Consider the following 19081-nt stretch of genomic DNA (forward strand, 5'->3'; position numbering starts at 1 on the left):
GTGTATTTATGGTTCACTCAAGTAATTAACTTTCATTCCTTCTCAAGTCTCTGATGGGGTTGAAGACCAGATAGTTTAGTCTTACAATTAACCTAAGCTGTTTAGGGGTTAAGATGTTTTTAGGACTAGATAGATGTTTTGAGTTGGCAGTGATGAGAGAGGATATTGGTTCTCATTCAGAATTTTAGACTCACCAAGATAGGAAAGATGTTTTCTACAAGGTTGCCAAATGCAATTAGACAAAACACCTTGAATGTAACATTCCTATGATCTCTTATTATTTCGTGGTTCTTCTTGCTGTTTGCAATTTTTCTACTTACGTATAATAATATAAATATGTATGTCAAAAATTAAAATAAAATCTTAAATAAAAAAAATTAGGATATTCACAACCTCCTCTTGAGGCTAGATAATGTTGTCATTAAATTATCAGTAGGGCCTAATATTTGCCTAATAAAGGCCTCACATTGGGCGCCATTTGTTATTTATTTATCACTATGTCTTAATAATTGTTTATTATCAGGCTTATAATTATTATTATATTAGTGTATTCTAACCTGTTAGCAATTGATTAAGACACAGACACCTGTTATATTTTAAAATAGCCTTAGTTAACCTGGGGCAGGGCAGACATTAATCCTCTAAACTACTTCCCATAGTGGGACAGGTATGGGATACCTACCCCAATCTCATGCCATCTGTTCCTAATAATTTCTATCAAGCTACCTTCCATCCATAACCCCAAATGCTTGTTAACGTTCTTCATCTGGGCCAAATCCTCCATCCACGCCAGCCATGTGCTTCTCTTCCATCTAACCCATGGTGGCCTTCTTTCACTCTCTTCTCCAGTCTCTCTCTTTTCCCAAGATTCTCTTTGTCTCTCCAAGGCCAGGAACCTTAGCCACACCTATCTCATTTGCCCTGCCCAGGTGTGATGGTTCTTTATTAATTAGCATCAAAATACATCAGACCAACCCCCAGCAAGACAACATTTGTGGGACTCTTTGAAGGCATAGCCTGTGAGCCTGTGTGTCTACTCTGAAGCCCTCTTGCTACTTCATCATCATGGCTTTAATCTTGCTAAGGGCTAAGGCTCATTTTCAAACTCACCTGTGACAGGCTCCACCGCCTATACATGAAGGTGGCTAGTAAACTCAGCAACAGAAGCATCTTGAGGCATAGGAGGAAAGCCACAAAAATATGGATAGATTTCTCGGAACCTAAAATACACAGAGCAAAGGGGCCAACAAACGAAGTCATGTGGATTGAAATGACGAATCTGAGTTGGTAGCCAGGGAGCTCCAAGCATTTCTCAGTTCTGATCCCATCCTTGGGCTCATTGCTCTACAGTTAGCTCTCAGAAGTGAGAGACCTGTGAAACTTACCTAGAATGTTTTACAACAACACTGTTTAGAGCTCACATTCATCAGTCAATGTGTCAACATGATTATAATCATTGCTTTTATCTCCAAGGTAATGCAAGGTAACCCTTGGTATAATCTTAGAACATTGGTATTATCAGTAACATCTTCAAGATGAAGAAATGGAATCTCTGAGGGATAGCTGACTGTGTTGACTAAATTTACACAACTGTAATTATTGGAAATTCATTTGAAAACAATTTTACATAAATACAAATAATAGTAAGAGCTAACATTTAGTTAGGTGACATATCAATTATACACCCATGCATATTAACATTTAATTCTCAAAAGTATTGTATAAATTAGGACCCTGACGTAAACCCTATTACAGGTAAGTAAACTGGTGAACAGAGGTTAGACGTTTGTTCAAAAATGAAATAGAAATAATTGTCATTAGAGTGGGCATAAGGCAGTTCCCAGATATGGCTGTTCAAGTAAGTTTTATAAAACAGTGTTTAGGCAAGCTTACTCTCATTCACCTGAGACTATCTTAAACCCAAGTCTTGATGACAAACATCTCATGGTCACTAGGGGATCAACACTAAACTTCTTCTAGGGCGTTTTCAGAGAGGTTGAATTGGTAGACCATTCTTTTAACAGAAATGGAAGAACCATTCTGGGTGGTCACTCTAAAGGAAGCCACTGACTGTAGACCATTCTGCCTATTCAAAAAACCACAGACTCCTAATCTGGACAAGACTTCAGTGATTATGAAACTCTTTATCTCCCTGGTGTCTTCTGTAATACAATGAGGAAGCCAAGGTGACCCCCATATGCCCACAAGAAAAGAGGCAAACTTACTTAGGCTCCTGGTGGCTTCGGTTGTGATGCAGGGTGCTGTAGACACTATAATGCTGGCTTGGATGGGAGGCTTTGCCTCATGCTCTACCTTGCAAGTGAGGACTTGATCAGACTTCTGCACTGGTGTGTTCACAAATTTTAGGATTTCCAGAGTGTAGGATCCATCCTCATTCCTCCTAGGTGTCAGCTGCTCCATTCTCTTGAGCACACGGCAGTCCTCCAGCCAGGTGAGATATATGTGCTGTGGGTAGAATCTTTGCACATGACAAGTAACAGCCACCAAACCGGAGCCATTTGAAGACTGGGACACTCTCACTGCAGGAGGAACTGACAAAAATCCAGATAAATTAAATAGTTACTGTGGGAAGTCTATTGGAAGTTTTTTGAGGGTGTGGCCATCTGCTAGGAACCAACCCACTGCCTGCCACAAATGAGGATTCAGGTATTGCTTAATAGGTGCATGAATAGGGAAATGTGTAGTGGGATGAAAAGGGGAACATAAGCTTGGATGGACGAATGGATAGTGGTTTAAGGGACAACCAGATGTTTCCTTTTTCTTTTTCTTTTTCTTTTTTTTTTTTCCCATTTTGAGCTATAGAAAATGAGATATCAGATCCATTTAGCAAACTTCAAAGCAGTTGGCTTACTCTATGATCAGATGATTCCAAGATTCGAAAATTCACCGACACTAAGTATTAGAGATCAAGATCCTAAGATTTTTGATGTAGGAAAAACAATACTTAGCACTTCAGTTTGGAGACGTTCAATAATTCGCCCAAGGGCTCAAGTAGCAAATACTGGGATTAGAGCAGAGGCAGAATGTCTAGCACTATATGACGGTCACAAGCACATTGTAAGTCTTCTGAGATTAAGGCCTGATGGCTTCTTAAAGGGATTCGACTGTAGTTGTCAGCATACAAAAGAATGTGTTCCCAATGGCAGCCTGGGGGGAGGGGCTGGAGAGCCCACTTTGATCCTTTACAGTAGTCTTCATGTGGAGAAGCGGCATGGTAGAAACATCGTAGCACTAAGCTGAAGGCTGGGGGACTTAGGTTCAGGGCCCTACACTGACACCAAAGCCAACAAGACCTTGAGTAGCTATTTTTGCTCTGTTTGTGAGACACTGAAATTGAGACATTTTCTAAGGTCAAATCAGCTCTTCGACGTCTCTGCTGACAGATTTTAGCTCTTGCTCTAGTGTAGACGATGTAATGGTAAACGCCGAGCTGCAGGAACTGCAGTGTACAAGTGCGCTTCCTGGAAGCAGTCCACCATTTTGCATGGCTGTTATGGGTGCACCTTGGAAAGGCATGGCCTCAGGGGTTTTGTCTCTGGATTGCTTTTTGCTGCTGATATCGCCTTTCATGTTGTCATTGCTGTATTCCTCATATATCTGGCATAGTGTGATTGGGTGTGGGAAAATCCTTACTGCCTGGAGTCTGGTGTAATTGCTTCCTGGGTATTAGCCTGCTCTGTTGGGCAAATTCCCTGCAGATCAACACGAAGCTGTACTTTCATGAAATAATACTGCTTTTATGAATTGATTTTATAATTCCTGATAATAATTTTATAGAACTCCTGGCTTGATGGAAGTAAATTTAAGAAGTTGAAAAGTTAAGGTAGTTGATAGAAAGTTTAAAGTTAGAATCAAAAAGTAGTATGCACTTCCTCCCTGTAGAATAACAAAACAGGCATGTAAATGGCACTAGGAAGATAAACAGGTTTGGGACAGATTCATGATCAAAGAAAACATGCACTCTAGGTTAGGTCCAGGGATAAGCTCACAGGTCTCGGTATGCACCATGATAAGAAAAGCCATGGACAAAATATGGGTAATTCTATTATGAATATAAGAACAGAGAATGAATGATTAGCTAACTCAGCTATATAAGACTTTAAAAATAAGACATAGGATAGATGACCTGTTTCTTGGTGAATGTAGATTGTAACCAGCTAGTATAAGAAAAAACTTGCTACTATTCGCTTGCCCTGCTTAAACCTTCTTAACCTGTGACATAAAAACTATTGCTTTGAACTTTCAATGAATTAATGGAATAAAAGATAGCTGAAGAATGTTTAGTTAGATATGAGTCTTAATGACAAGACATGTAAACAGTAATTCTGCTGTAACTCCTTAAACCTTGTTAACCTATGACATAAAAAAAACAAAAAACAAAAACAAAAACAAAAAAACTACTGCTTTGAACTTTCAATGAACTCATGGAATAAAAGATAGCTGAAGGATGTTTAGTTAGATATGAATCTTAATGGAAAGACATGTAAGCAGTAATCCTGCCGTAACTCCCTCTTGTGTAACAACTCTGGGTTTTTTTTTTTACTTTTGTGATAATTGCTTTTATGGCTATGAGTTAATTTTTCTTCTTACATGGAGAACTTTGCTTTAGAGAATATTAAAAGCTAGAGAAAAATAAAGTTTGTTAGAGCCATTGGAGTTTTGATCCATCCACAGGTAGGTGTGTGTGTATGTGGGTGTGTGTGTGTATGTGTGTGTGTGTGTGTGTGTGTGTGTGTGTGTGTGTATGAGAGAGAGAGAGAGAGAGAGAGAGAGAGAGAGAGAGAGAGAGAGAGAGAGAGAGAGAGACAGAGAGAGAGAGAGAGAGAGAGAATGAGAGAATACTGGTGGTTGTTGTTGGAGCTGGAGCTTTGCTCTATCCACCATCTACCAAATATGTATCTTTCTGTCTGTCTGTCTGTATTTCTGATTGTCTTTCTATATGTATGTGTGCATATATGTATGTATGCATGAAATTGTTGAAGCTTGTTGGGGTTTGCTCCTTGGAGTTTGCTCCATCCTCCCAATATGTGAATGTATATATGCCCGTATGTCTGTCTATATGTGTATGTCTGTATGTTTGTATGTCTGTATGTTTGTTTGTATGTATGTATCTATATGTGTATGTGTGAAATTGTGGAAGCTTGCTTGAGCTTGGCATTTTGGAGCCTACCTTTGCTTCATCAAGTGTGAGTGTGTGATTCTTTCCCCCTTTTCTCTTTTCTTTATTGCTGATTCCTGAATAGTTAAAGAGTTAAAAGAGTTAAAAGTTTCTTGCCAGGAGCCATGAGCTCTGGCTTCGAGTCATCAGTTACAAAGCACTGGCTCCAAAGAGTTAAAAGAGTTCCGAGAATCCAGAGTTTCTCTCTGGTTACAAACAGCACTGCCTTCCTCCTCCTCCTCCTCCTCCTCCTCCTCCTCCTCCTCCTCCTCCTCCTCCTCCTCCTTTTTCCCTTTTGATCACCTGCTGCTATCAACAGAGGCTATCATTGGGTGACATCAATGCCCAACCCCAATCATCAGGAGCAATTAGCCGCTGGCCTAGTCACTGACTCTATGCCCACCGGCCTCTGTTTACCCCTTAAGTGTCAAAGCTGACCTTATATATTACAACTTGTAGTAACTGAGGCTTTGACCTCTGCACTCCCACTTTTAGACCAAACAAAGACATTTCTACAACAGAAGACGTAGCTGGAGATACATGTGCTGAGCAAGGAAAGGTTTGAAGCAGCAGCTAATTTGATTTTATTTGTGAAAAAAAATTGTGTGTTCTATGATTTTTTCTCCCTTACACAGTAGTCCTAACTCCAGGGAATTGTGTAAGAAATACTTGGGTCCAGAGGCCTCCCTGAACTACCGCTATGCTATTTGTCATCCAAACACACTGAGGCCGAGAACACAAGCAACTTGAGCATGTAAGTATAGAGCTGGACAAAGATCATTGCTCAGGCATCAGCTTTACTCTATTCAATGCTTTCATGTCTGAATCTGTTGCTTTTAAGAATAAGGCAAACAGTACAAGACACCTCTACACATCAAGTGAGGCAGACCCTCCCTAATGTGCTGTATTGCTTGTGAACTATGCTTTTTGAAGATAGTTACTTTAGTATTTTCTTCCATGTATGGTGATTCTTTTTGCTTCCATGGTGGCAGCACATTTCTTCTATTGTGCAGGTGCAAAAAATGAAGAGGAAAATATTTTGTTAAGTTTCAAGAGTCTTACATGCTTTAAGTACTTAATTTTATTACTGGAAAATCTTGAACCTTTAAATTTATCCCTAGATATGAGACACCATGATTTCCCTGATTTTACAGATCTGCCAAGTGTTGGTGTACCCTGTAAAAATCAACAACAAACAAGGAAAAACTAGACTTAAATCCAGATAAGAGTAATGATTTAAGAACAGCATGGTCCCTAAAGTGTAGAAGCTCTCCAAGCCCTTCAGGTAGTCTTCCTATAGATTAGCAATACTAAAAATTAAATCCCAGAGGGTTTTTCAGATGAAGGAAATGAATTCTGAGTGTTATATAACAGTTATAACAACAAATGCCACTTCCGCATAGTCGGTCTGAGCATAGTGTTAAGTGCTTTCCAGATTCTGCTGCTAACATCACTATCAAGTAAGGCCGTTCCTCAGTTAGTAAAATGACACCAAGAGAAGCCAACAGCCTACCTTAGCACTACCTCAGGCAGAAAGAGAAAAGTCTTACCAAAGAGGTACTGGTCCAAGTAGACAACCTTCTGAAAAACCACTAACAAGTTCTGCTCAACCCGGCACAGAACTGAGGATAATATGTCATTACTCTTGAGTGGGACAGTCACACTGCTGGTCGCGTTGTAGGTGTCTCCACTGGAGAAGATGTTGGTGTAGGTCTGGAGAAGGCTGTGGTTGTTTTTGAGCCAGGTCACAGTAATCTGACCCGTTGGTAACGCAGAGGATGTGTACTTCAGTTGGATGCTTGTCCCAGGTGGAGAGCGGTACAGGGGGCCTTCGAGGTGATGAGAGCTGTCTTTCCTCCCTGCCAACAGATGGTAAACAATAAAACCAAAGAGACTGTGCTGCTCAGAAGCCCAGCATCAAATAGAACCATCCACAGCAAACAATCCCATGCTCTCAGGCTCTTCAAGACGCCAACAAATCCCCCAACAACTTTACATATGGCTGTTACCATCCTCGTTTCACAGACGAGAAAAATGAAGAAACAACAGATGGGACAACACGCGCAAGTCCATAATTAGTGACACAGACATGAGTTCAAAACCAGGGAGTCTAGTTTCAGGGTCTGGGCCTCTGCCATTATAATTACCTTTTTCTTCAGTAACTACCAAAGGAAGATTCCTTAAAGCCCATAGGCATGCTATATAGAAAGTTTGGTAGCATAAACTTCGAGGTCCACTCAAACTACATGTATGTCACACACACACACACACACACACACACACACACACACACACACACACACACACAGTATTCATCTTTGAAGAAAATATAATCACAAAATTTGAAGGAAAGTGGATGAACTTCTAATGTATAATCTTAAATTATATTATAAAATCTCAAATAGAAAAAACCCCACATATTCCCTCTCATATGTGGAATCTAACCAATAATATATAATAATATATATTACATATACATAATAATATATATGTAAGCAAATGTAGAAAAAGGAACAAGAAAGGCTAAATATTAGGGAGAAAAGTACTGAATGCAAATAATGGGGCTGAGTTATGAAATAAAATGTGCCATTAATTTTTTTATTTCTATCTCGGTCATGGATTTTTTTGATGATATGTAAGTATATAAAATGTTCTCAGTAGTGAATGTGCAAACATGTAAATTCCACTGGGAAACCACACAGCTTCCATTCTGAATGGATACTCATTCTCACTGGGTATAAGTTCACTGAAGTGTCTCGAAGTTGAGTCCGGTTAACTTTGATGTGTAATTTTTGTAAGGTTTTTATAATAAAGTTTATTTAAATTTTTAGGTATCAAGAAATAAGTAAAACACTATGAAGAACCAACAAATCTGAGAGGTTTTTTTTTTTTTGAGAAGATAAAGATTGACAACCCCCCTAACCCAGTTAATCAGAAGGAAGGCTATAACTCAAATTAACAGAATCACGTATGAACAGGAAAACATTATCATAGATGTCAAAGAGATTTAGAAGATTATAAAGGAATACCTTGGAAATCTATACTCCATTATGTAAGAATAAAAAAGATGAATTTCTAGATTCTCCCAAACCACCAAAGACAGACCGAGAATGGGTCAAAAACATCAGTAGACCCAATGCAAATAAGGAGACAGAAACAGTAATAAAAATGGAAAAAAAAACAAAAACAAAACAAAACAAACCAGTATGACCAGAAAACAAAACAATACAAAACAAAACAAACCCCAATCCAGGCCAAGATAAATTCACAGCAGAATTGTAGTGGACTGTCAAAGATCTACCACAACATTTCCTAAGTTATTTTTTAAGATAGAAACAGAAGTAACACTTCCAATCTCTTTCTACAATGAATACTCTAGAATACAAACAAGGCAAAGATACAGTGAAGAAAACTACAGGCCAATGTGCATGGTGAACATAAATGCAAAAAAAAAAAAATTCTCTATAAACCAACTGCAAACTGAATAATGGCATGTATTTAAAAATCATCTGCCACTATCAATTTGGCTTTCTCCTGCACATGCAGGGATGGATATGTAAGTCAATAGGGCTTAATAAATCATATAAACATACTTCAAGACCGAAATCATATATGCTTGTCTCCATAGATTCAGAAAAGATCTCTGGCCAAAATTCAACCCACATTGATGATATAAGTCATAGAAGGACACAGGGGCCATAAACCAACAAAAGCCAAGGCCACGTGTGACAAAACCACAGTCAACATCATCTTAAATGGAGGAGAATCTGAAGCAATTCCATTGAAATCAGGAACTACACAGGGTAGTCACTCTCCCCACTCTTGTAATATAGCTTAATAAAACAGGAGACAAATTAAAGGGGTCCAAGTCAGAAAAGAAGTTGAATTATCCCTATTTGCAGGTGATACCTAAAGAGGAAGTCCTGCTATAACCAATATAAAGGCATGTTGAATTTTCTGTACCCATTAAGATGAGCATAAAAGTTTTGTTTTGAAAGCCCATTTTTTTTTATGATTTATTACATTCATACGTAATAGAGCCCAAAGACCCATGAGAAAGTTTCTAGGAATTGTCAACAATTTCAGCAAAGTAACAGAATACAAAATCAACTTACAAAAATCTGTGTATGCCTTTCTATATATACGCATAACAAAAAATCTACATCTCTGAGGTTAGTTCTATATTTGTCAGTGGTTTTTAATACTGTCTAGCCTTCGGCCCAGCTCTGGGACAGGCACTGTGTAAGCCTGGAATAACCACAGCTGAGGCTGTGCAGGCGTTCACGCATGCAGGAGCCACACAAGGGAACGCTTGGCAACTCTCCTTTATTAAAGCAACACAGTTAAAAGGGAATTGCTTTTCCTGGGGTCACTCAGCTAGGCATTGGCCACACTGATTCTGCAGCTTGATACTGACCCATTCAGCTGCAAAGTCTGGGCGAATTCAAACGTCAGCCCGTCCTTCCTCCAAGAGCAGAAGAGGGGCATACGCCATAAAGCTGCGGGCCTGGGCTCTCAGCCATCACTGAAGTGTAAGTACTCGACTGTGGGAGCTGAGCGGGCATAGACAGATGTGATTTTTTTCAAGAAAAGAAGTAAATACCTTCTGATAAGATTTGAGAAGCGTTTTGTGACGATGCTAAGGTCTGTATTCTCAGGTGACAAAGAGAAACATACAGAAACATCACGTTTAGTTTGTGATCTGACAGTTGCATTGTAAGCCTAGTGCTGCTGGCTGTAACTCATATCTCAGTTTCTGCCACATTTCATCTCTCAAAGTGTGAGATAACAATCAGTGGGAAACACTGCTACACAATAAGTGCTGCATGGTGCTATGCAGAAAGTACTCTGTGGTGACATGCAGTAAGTGCTCCATGGTGCTATACAGTAAGTGCTCCGTGGGTGACATGCAGTAAGTGCTCCATGGTGCTATGCAGTAAGTGCTCTGAAATACTAACCAAATAGAACAGGCACATGAGTAGATGTGCACAGGAGTCAGGGTGCTGAGGAAAGGGATTTTGGAAAGCTTGAGAAGGTATTGCTACAAAGATATGTTAATATCAAATTGAAAGGTGCCTTGATGTCAAGAGAGAAAAATACCCCAGTGGACCCTGTGTTATCTGGCATTACCCATGTGATGCTGTCACGAGGCTCATCCTTCAGTGACAAATCAGATACACTAAGTGCAGGTATAGGAGAAAAATAAGACAGAAAAGAAAAACCATAGTATGAGTCAATTTGCAGGATCTATTTATGTAAGCATACACACATATATACATACATACATACACACACATACACACATACATACATACACACACACATACATACATACACACACATATATACATACATACACGCACATACATACATACATACACACACACATATATGACAGTAATGAAGACATTGTAAAGTTTAAAGGGAATGGAGGGGCTGACATAGGGGAAGTTGGAGGAAAGAGTGTGGAGAGGAACTGACGTAAAGGCAGTAGTCATGTATACAAGTCTCACAATAATAATAGTAAAATAAAACACTCTTTAAAATGATGCAGCTTGCTTCCCATAAAAAAAGCATCCATCTGGGGTTCATCACCCAGATCTGTATGTCTCAATGGGTGGATATTTTTCTTATTTTTACTGGGCACAAAAATAGGGTACAAGGAAGTTTAAAGGTGACTGGGATCATTATCTCTGTCTAGCCACAGGGCTAGACAGAAATCAAGGCGGAAGCTTGGTGTGAGGAGGGGCTGTTCGGTTGCTTGGCATCTCCGCCCTTTCTCCAGTAGCTACACAGAGTCCACAAGCACTGTAAGGGAAAACCCACGTGCTATCTTACCGCTGGCCTGTCCCTGACTGTGCTCCGGCACCAAAAGATCCCCAAAACAAGAAAATGCGGGACTGCAATGTCACAGTGCCCCCTTGTGGGAGAAATAATACGAACCAGGAAACAGTAAAATGAGAAAGAAATGGAAGAAGAAATGATCACCCGGAGCATGTGTGCATAGAAAAAAAAAAGCATTAAAAGGAGATAGAAGGGAGTGAAAAGAGGAAGACTATACCCATTTTGCATGACTCTTTTTTCTCGCCAAGGGAGTTAATAGTTCTGGGTGGCTTCAAAATTCATTTCCAGAAACATTCACCTAAATTCACTGTCTTGATTAACTGCCTTCCCAGAAATTACTTGGAGCCCAGCTATCCCTGACTTTGGCGATTTCTTGCAACCAAGGGTTAAGAAGAAAAATATGCAATATTATGACTGCAGTAAGGGAGACTCATTTCTTGGTGGAAGTATCTGGAAGAAAGGGGAGTGCAGCTAGGGGGCGCTATGCGAGAGCATCTTCAATAGCGAGGGGCTCCTTTCTCCACCTTCCCCAGGGGTTTCCTGGGTCTCTAGCCCTTTAGCCACAATGCTCTGAGGACATGAAGGAAACAAGGCCCATACCTCTGCCCTTACTGGGAGCTTCCAGGGTGATGTTGTCGGAAATTGGAGGCTGGTCATCCTGGACCACCCAGCAGATAAAGTCAGTCTTATCCAATATGGCGCCTTCCTGTAACGTGTGCTTTAGGGAATAAGTCCCATCGGGGTTTTGAGTGGCCGGAGGGAGCTCCAGGGTCAGGATCTTGTGCTTATTTTTAGCCCAGATGAGGTCCATGTTTCTGGGGTAGAAGTGGTTTACATGGCAGGTCAAGTTCACCCTTTGATGCACGTGATCGTGGATCTCAGGGGGTTCCTTGGTGATCTTCAGTGTGGGGGTAACTAGACAGGAGCAATAAGTAAACACGGGTGAAATCTTAGGACTGTCTTATTTCCCTGCCCCAGGGTCTCTCAATCTTTTTAAATTTTTGATTGAGCAGGAAGGGGGAGGGAGGGGGAGGGGCGAGAATTCCAAGGTGACCTTGGACCCCTTATGTAACTTCTGATCCTTCTGCCTCCGCTAGACCATCTATCTCTTCAGCCCCTCTTTCCTTCTCATAATCTGGCCAGTCTCATTTGTGCTGCCTCTGTACTCGTGGGTTTGGGACACTGGAGTGTGCTTGCCCTACCAGGCCCACATCCTTAGAGAGAACTCACTCTCCTTCCTTCAGAAACTACAAGCTGTCGGGGACTCTACAGCTATGGGGCAGGGCTTCTTGGGGACCTCCATTTCATGCTGGTATGTCAAGTGGCCTGATCCTGTGCCATCGTGTACAGCTGCTCTGAGTTCATGAGTGAAGAGAGATCGCGAGGCCACTCGTTTTTTAAAATAAACAATTTTTTATATGCTTCATGTAAGACATAGGGACAAGTATAAATAGTTATGAAACATAGCTGCAGACACATGGATCTCTAATCTGATCTGCAGTTTTCAATATCCCAAGCCATCGATGCATAGCTGTAGGAATTATTAAAGTGAATTGCCCCACAAGAGCAGGGACTCTACAGACACAGCATCTACAGCAATGGTTGGCACACTATTTATTGAGTGAAAAGTACTTAGTCCTGAAGATTTCCCAGAACTCAGGACCTTCCGCATGGAAGACAAGCACCCCACCACTGAAGTACACCTTCAGCCCATTCCACTTATTTTACTTTGTTTCACTAAGCTGCTGAGGCTAGCCTTGAACTCAATCTTAATCTTCAAGGTCTGAAACTTGTTGTATTCTTGCCTCAGCCTCCCAAGGAGCTGAGATTACATGCCTTATGCCACCAGGTCCAGCTAAGAGTAAATACTTAGAAATGTTTAAACACCAGCAATGGTATAAATAGGACAGATATGTTTAAAGAGGACTACTAGGCCCATATACTGGCAAAGGCAAACATTCGCAAACAACTTACAATGTGTTAGGAATAGCGTTTGGTGTTCTAGAAGGAACAACGGGTTAATCTTCAGAGGAAACCTACCAGGTAGGTGTTGGTTTTAGTCCACATTTTTGGGGGGAACTGGGGCAAGGAATAGTTAAGGCACAAGGCCAATATTCTGCACCCTAGACAATGATACAGCTAAGATCAAAGCCCAGCTGGGAAGCCCCTAGGACCTGCACTTTTAATCTATACTTGTGTGTCCAACACTGGCAATGACCAATCTCTCTTCCCCATGTGTAAAATGGCATTGGGCAAAACCTCTACGCCTCCATGTGGCCCCACTACATATTTCACTGGCACTCACCTCGGAGCACCTGAGAAAGATTAACGCTCATTTTCAAGGGCTCATTGATGTCCGCATGGGTGACTTCGCAGGTGATCTGAGACAGGATGTCTTGCTTGGTCAATGTCACCCACGCCTTGCTTGTGACACAGTAGGAGTCATTGTTGACCAGCTCCACCTGTGGGGCTGAGGCTGGATGTTCATCGTCATTCTTCAACCAGTTGACACTGACGTTCCTGGAGCTGAAAGGGCCAGCGGTACAGACGAACGACGCTGAACTGGAAGGGGTTGTCCTCTGATCTGGGCCCCTCAGGGAGATTACAGCTTTCCCCACTGAAACCAAAGCAAACCAAACCAAACCAGTTAGTGGCCACCTTCTCAGTTCTGGAGGAACCAACATACAGCAGTACATAGACACTCCTAAGGCCTGTCCCTTAGAGAGTGAGAATTTTCCTGAGGTCAGTCTTTCAGAGATTGAGAGACATGGGTCACTCAAGTCAAGATGCATTCCCCTGCACCCATGACCAAGGGGGCGTAGACTACCATGTCTCTGACTTCGGGGAGGGTGCAAATGGACTATAACAAGCGAACGGCAAACAAAATACGACTTCTATTGCGGGGGGGGGGGCAGTAATGGATGTCCTCGGGAAACTCAAAATGTGCACAGATAGAAAAACGAGAGCCATTCTAAAAGAGTGGTCAGAGTAGGATATTTTGAACTGAAACTGAAAAAAAAAACGGAAGAATGAATAAAAGCTATCTAAGGAAGAGAAGACAGTAATGATATTTAGAGGCTGAGGGAGAGAGAGGGAAAGGAGAGGAAGAGAGGGGGAGTGAGGGAGAGAGAGAGAGAGAAAGGAGGAAGGGAAGGAAGGAGGGAGGGACGGGAAGAAGGAGGGAGGAAGGGAGGGAGGGAGGGAAGGAGGGAGGGAGGAAGGGAGGGAGGGAGGGAGGGAGGGAGAGAGAACAATGCTTGGGCATTTGCCAAATAAATTGGCCACATGGCCCAGCTGTACTACTTTTTGGCTGCCTCAAGCAGCAAGTCTTTAGGAGGCAGGAAAAAGAAGATCTACCACAAGACTGCATCCTTGCTTTCCACAAGTGCAGGCCTAATTCTGAAAGTGTAGCTTGCACAGTCTTTTCCTGCTGGGTTCCTCTGACCTACACCTTCCCCTGCTCCATGTCCATACTCACAGGCTTAGCTCTGGACACGCCACTTCTGCATTACCTGTGCATGCTCAGTTCCTTTCTCTCTCTCTCTCACTCATGTACCCTGGACAATCTCCACTAGCTCCAGGCCCACTCCTCACACACTCTATTTGCCTAGGACATGCTCTGACTGGCATCCCCTGGCCTACGCATGATGTCTATACTGACCAGCATGGCTCTGGACACGCACCTGCTGAGTTTCCATGTTCCACACCTACCTGCCTCTTCCTCTTGTTCCCAGGCCTAACTCTAAATAAGCCGATTATACACTAGATATTCCTGACATAGCTCCACTTATTTAGTCCCTGCACTGACCCAATCTAATGCAAGATTGAATCTCACATCAGACACCCAACCAGAGAAGGAAGTCCATGTGTCCAGGACCCATCACAAAAACAGAACAAAATGAAAATATGAAAGGACAAGAAGCTTTGTCCCTCTCCCCAAGCCTGTCAGCCCCACATAAATGTTCTCCAGTGTTAATTACCTCGATGAACCCAGAACCCAGAGTTTAAAGAACAATCAAAACCTTTATCAAATAAATCATGAAACTTAAGGAAGACACAAAGACACAACACAATGAATTTGAAGAGGAAAACAATAAATGCATAAGAAAATATCTATAGCTGAATGAAATGAGAAACAAAATCCAGAGTTCAGCAAAGAGAGAAATATTGGAGAGAACTTAAGCTGTAATAAAGATAGAAATCAATAATCAATAACACAATTAGAAAACTCAGGGAAAGCCTTACAAATAGGATGAGGCAGGTAGAAGATAAAATGCCATGTCTTGTGGGTAAAGTAGAGGAATTGGACCACTCAAACAAATATAGTTATAAAAATTAAAGACACATAGAAGGAACATTCTGAAGCTATGGGACAACATAAAAAGAGCGAATCTTCACTGGGCGGCGGTGGCTCACGTCTTTAACCTCAGCACTCAGAAGGCAGAGGCAGGTGGACTTCTATGAGTTCGAGGCCAGCCTAGTCTACAGAGCTAGTTCCAGGACATCCAAAGATACCCAGAGAAACCCTGACTTGAAAAACAAAACAAACAAACAAACAAACAACCCCACAGTACAGCAAATAGATATGACCAGAAACAAAACCCCTCATGTGTGTTATCGTTAAAACGTTAAGCATACTGAACAAAGAAAAGTACAAAAGCAAAAAGAGAAAAGCCACAGCTCACATATGAAGGAAACTCCATCATGTTAACCTCTCATTTCTCAATGGAAAAGTTAAAAGTCTTGAACAATGCTCTTTAAAAGACCACAAATGCTGGGACCTCATGAGGCTGAGGGGCTTCTGTAAGGCAGGAGACACTGTCAACAGAACAAAGCGACAGCCTACAGACTGGGAAAAGATCTTCACCAACCCTATATCTGACAAAGGTCTAATATCCAAAATATATAAAGAACTCAAGAAATTAAACACCACCAAACCAAATAACCCAATTGAGAAATGGGGCTTAGAACTAAACAGAGAATTCTCAATAGAGGACTATCGAATGGCTGAGAAACACTTAAAGAAATGCTCAACGTCTTTAGTCATTGGAGAAATGCAAATCAAAATGACTCTGATATTCCATCTTACACCCATCAGAATGGCTGAGATCAAAATTTCAAGTGACACCACATGCTGGCGAGGATTGGAAAAAGAGGAACACTCCTCCAGTGCTGGTGGGAATGCAGACTAGTGCAGCCACTTTGGAAATCTGTCTGGCGCTATCTCAGAAAACTGGGAATAGGGCTTCCTCAAGACCCAGCTATTCCACTCCTTGGAATATACCTAGAAAATGCACTGGCACACAACAAGGACATATGCTCAACCATATTCATAGCAGCCTTATTAATAATAGCCAGAACATGGAAGCAGCCTAAGTTGAAGAATGGATAAAGAAACTGTGGTACATTTAAACTATGGAATACTACTCAGCTATTAAAAACAAGGAAATCCTGAAATTTGTGGACAAATAGATGGAACTAGAAATGATCACGAGTGAGTTAACCCAGAAGCAGAAAGACTCACATGGTATATATTCACTTATAATTGGGCACTAGCCCAAAGGACATGTCTCACAAAAGTCTTCACTTACCACGAGATTGGGATAGATGTGAGGACATCCTACTGAGGCTCTAGGTAAGAGAAATATAAGAGATGGGGAGATAGAAACCTAGAAGAAGAACATCGTGACAGGTGGATTGGGGCCCGGGCGGGGGGCTCTGCTCAAACTATTGCACTAACCAAGGACAATACAAGTAGTAAACATTGAACCCCTACTCTGATCTACCCAATGGACAGGACATTCTCCACAGTTATGTGGAGAGTGGGGACTGACTCTGACATGAACTCTGGTGCCCCATATTTGACCACCTCCCCTTGGTGGGGAGGCCTGATATCACTCAAAGAAAGAATAAGCAGGCCACCAAGATGAGACTTGATAGTCTATGACCATATAGTGGGGGAGGAGGTCCTCCTGGGTCTTAGACCCAGGGGAGGGGAATAGGGTGAAAGGGGGAGGGAGGGAGGAATGGGAGGATAAAAGTGAGGGGATAACAACTGAGTTGTAATCTGAATAAATTAATAAAAATTAAATTAATAAAAAATCATTCAAAAAATAAAAGACCACAAATGCAAATCTAGACCAGCAAAACTATCTGCCATAGCTGAAGGAGCAAGAAAGCCTTTCCATCCCACAAATGGGTTAAAACAGCTCTACACACTATACTGCAAGCAATCCTAGGACTGAAGAGAGGACTGTCACAGCCATATGGCTATAGAAAGACAACAAGTGAAGTAACAGTTACACCTTACCCACGTCAGAACGGCTCAGATCAGAAAACAACTGAAAACAAAGGCAGGTGAGGGTGTGGGGACAAGCCAACCCTCAGTCACTGCTGATAGGATTGCAAACTCTGAAAACCTGCCGGGGGCGGGGGGAACCCCGGTGGGGAATTCTCGAGAAGCTAAAAATAAATCTGCCATACGACCCAGCTATACCACTCTTTGGTATATGCCCGAAGGATTCAACACCCTACTCCATTGATATGTGATCAACCAGGCTGAGTTTTGCTCTATTCACATAGTTAGGAAATGGAAACAACCTAAAAACAAACAAACAAACAAACAAACAAAAACAGCAAACACCCTCCATCCAAGGAACACCCTCCTCCAGGCTCATGCAGTGAGGACCGCAATGAAGTCTTCACTGCTCTAACGTAGGGTCTCTTGTCTTCTGGGGAGAGTTTTGGAGATCTGGAGCAGTGCTTTAGTTAAGTCATGCCATACAGCCTTGCACCTCCACTGTGTTCAGACTGCATAGTATACCCTAGGGTCCCAGCGAGAAGAGCCCTTCTTTCAAAGTCAAGCTGAAGAGGGGCACAAGTGGCCCTGCAGTGACAGAGAAGGGTGGGTGGTAGGAGAACAGCGCAGGCGGCTCTGGGCTCGATACCTCCAGTTATGTTTCCTTCTGCTTCATCTACACATAGCTCCTGAAGCTTATAAAACACTTCCAGATATAGGCGCTCAGTTTTACCCACAATCCAACTGTGAGAGGATAGTAATATGTATGGCCTTCACTCCCTGGGAAGCGGGGGTACAGAGACCTTTAGTAACTTGCTCGATGTCACATAGCTTATCAGTGACTAAGGAAGGTTTAGCAGGTTCATCCGACTTTGAATCCAGGATTCATTATCCAGATTTATTCCAGGTTCATATTTTCTGTCTTTCTATCTGTCTGTCTGTCTGTCTGTCTGTCTGTCTGTCTGTCTGTCTTCCTTCCTCCCCTCTCCCTCCTCCCATCCCTCCTCCCTCCTTTCCTCTTTCTCCCCTTCTCTCTCACTCTTTATATTTATAAATGAAATATATATTTATGTATCAAATAGATATGAATATATGTATATATTTCATACTTCTAGACCCAGCAGTCACTGAGTCCAGAGTTGACATTATAGAACTCAGGCTCCTCCCTCGCCATCAGACCTCCTAGCCCCCACCTGTGTTACACCTGGCTTCTCTGATTCCTAAGGTCCCACCAGCTCCCGTTCCCTAAAAGGTCTACAGTATGGAAAAGGGGCAATCAGTCCAGGAACGAAGTCCTGGGACTCTGTCTCCTGTCTAGACCAGGACTTTGCCACCTCTGAGTGCTCTCCTGCATGCTCCAAGGGCGTCCCTGGTCAAGACTCACCTGCAAATGCCAGCAGAAGTGTGGATAGAAGAGACCCCAGACCCAGAGCCTTCCAAAGTGTGGTAGCCATGATAAGAAATATCAGCCCTGATGTGTGCTGGGTGACAAATGTGGACAAAGCTCCGAATGAGCCTGGGAGCCTCTGGCTGGTTTCTTCCCAGCCTGGGCTGCTGTATACATTCTAGTGGCCTACACTTAGCACGGCCTGGGCAGAATCAGAACCACCGTGAGGGAAGTGGTCATTGTGGCTGAGATCTTCGTCTATCCTCCAAGCCCACAGCCAAAGAAAGTTTTACCACTTTGGCTGGGTCCTGGTCTTCTCAGACCCCATAAGCCAGACTGGAGAGGGAAGCTCAAATCCAGCTTCTGCCCCACA

At 42.2% G+C, this 19081-nt stretch overlaps 1 protein-coding gene across 1 annotated transcript; it reads right to left on the reverse strand.

The window, feature by feature from the left end:
- Positions 1–1072: 1072 nt before the first annotated feature.
- Positions 1073–18872, reverse strand: LOC127188630 (uncharacterized). Its single transcript, XM_051145054.1, has 6 exons — positions 18706–18872; positions 13329–13640; positions 11624–11938; positions 6730–7038; positions 2226–2552; positions 1073–1220 (listed from the first exon to the last, which is right to left on the reverse strand). The coding sequence occupies exons 1-6, from the start codon at positions 18773–18775 to the stop codon at positions 1081–1083; spliced, it is 1473 nt and encodes a 490-aa protein (XP_051001011.1). The 5' UTR covers positions 18776–18872; the 3' UTR covers positions 1073–1080.
- Between the last annotated feature and the right edge of the window lie 209 nt (positions 18873–19081).

Source organism: Acomys russatus, chromosome 4 (assembly GCF_903995435.1).
Source record: "Acomys russatus chromosome 4, mAcoRus1.1, whole genome shotgun sequence".
In the NCBI taxonomy this organism is placed as follows: domain Eukaryota; kingdom Metazoa; phylum Chordata; class Mammalia; order Rodentia; family Muridae; genus Acomys; species Acomys russatus.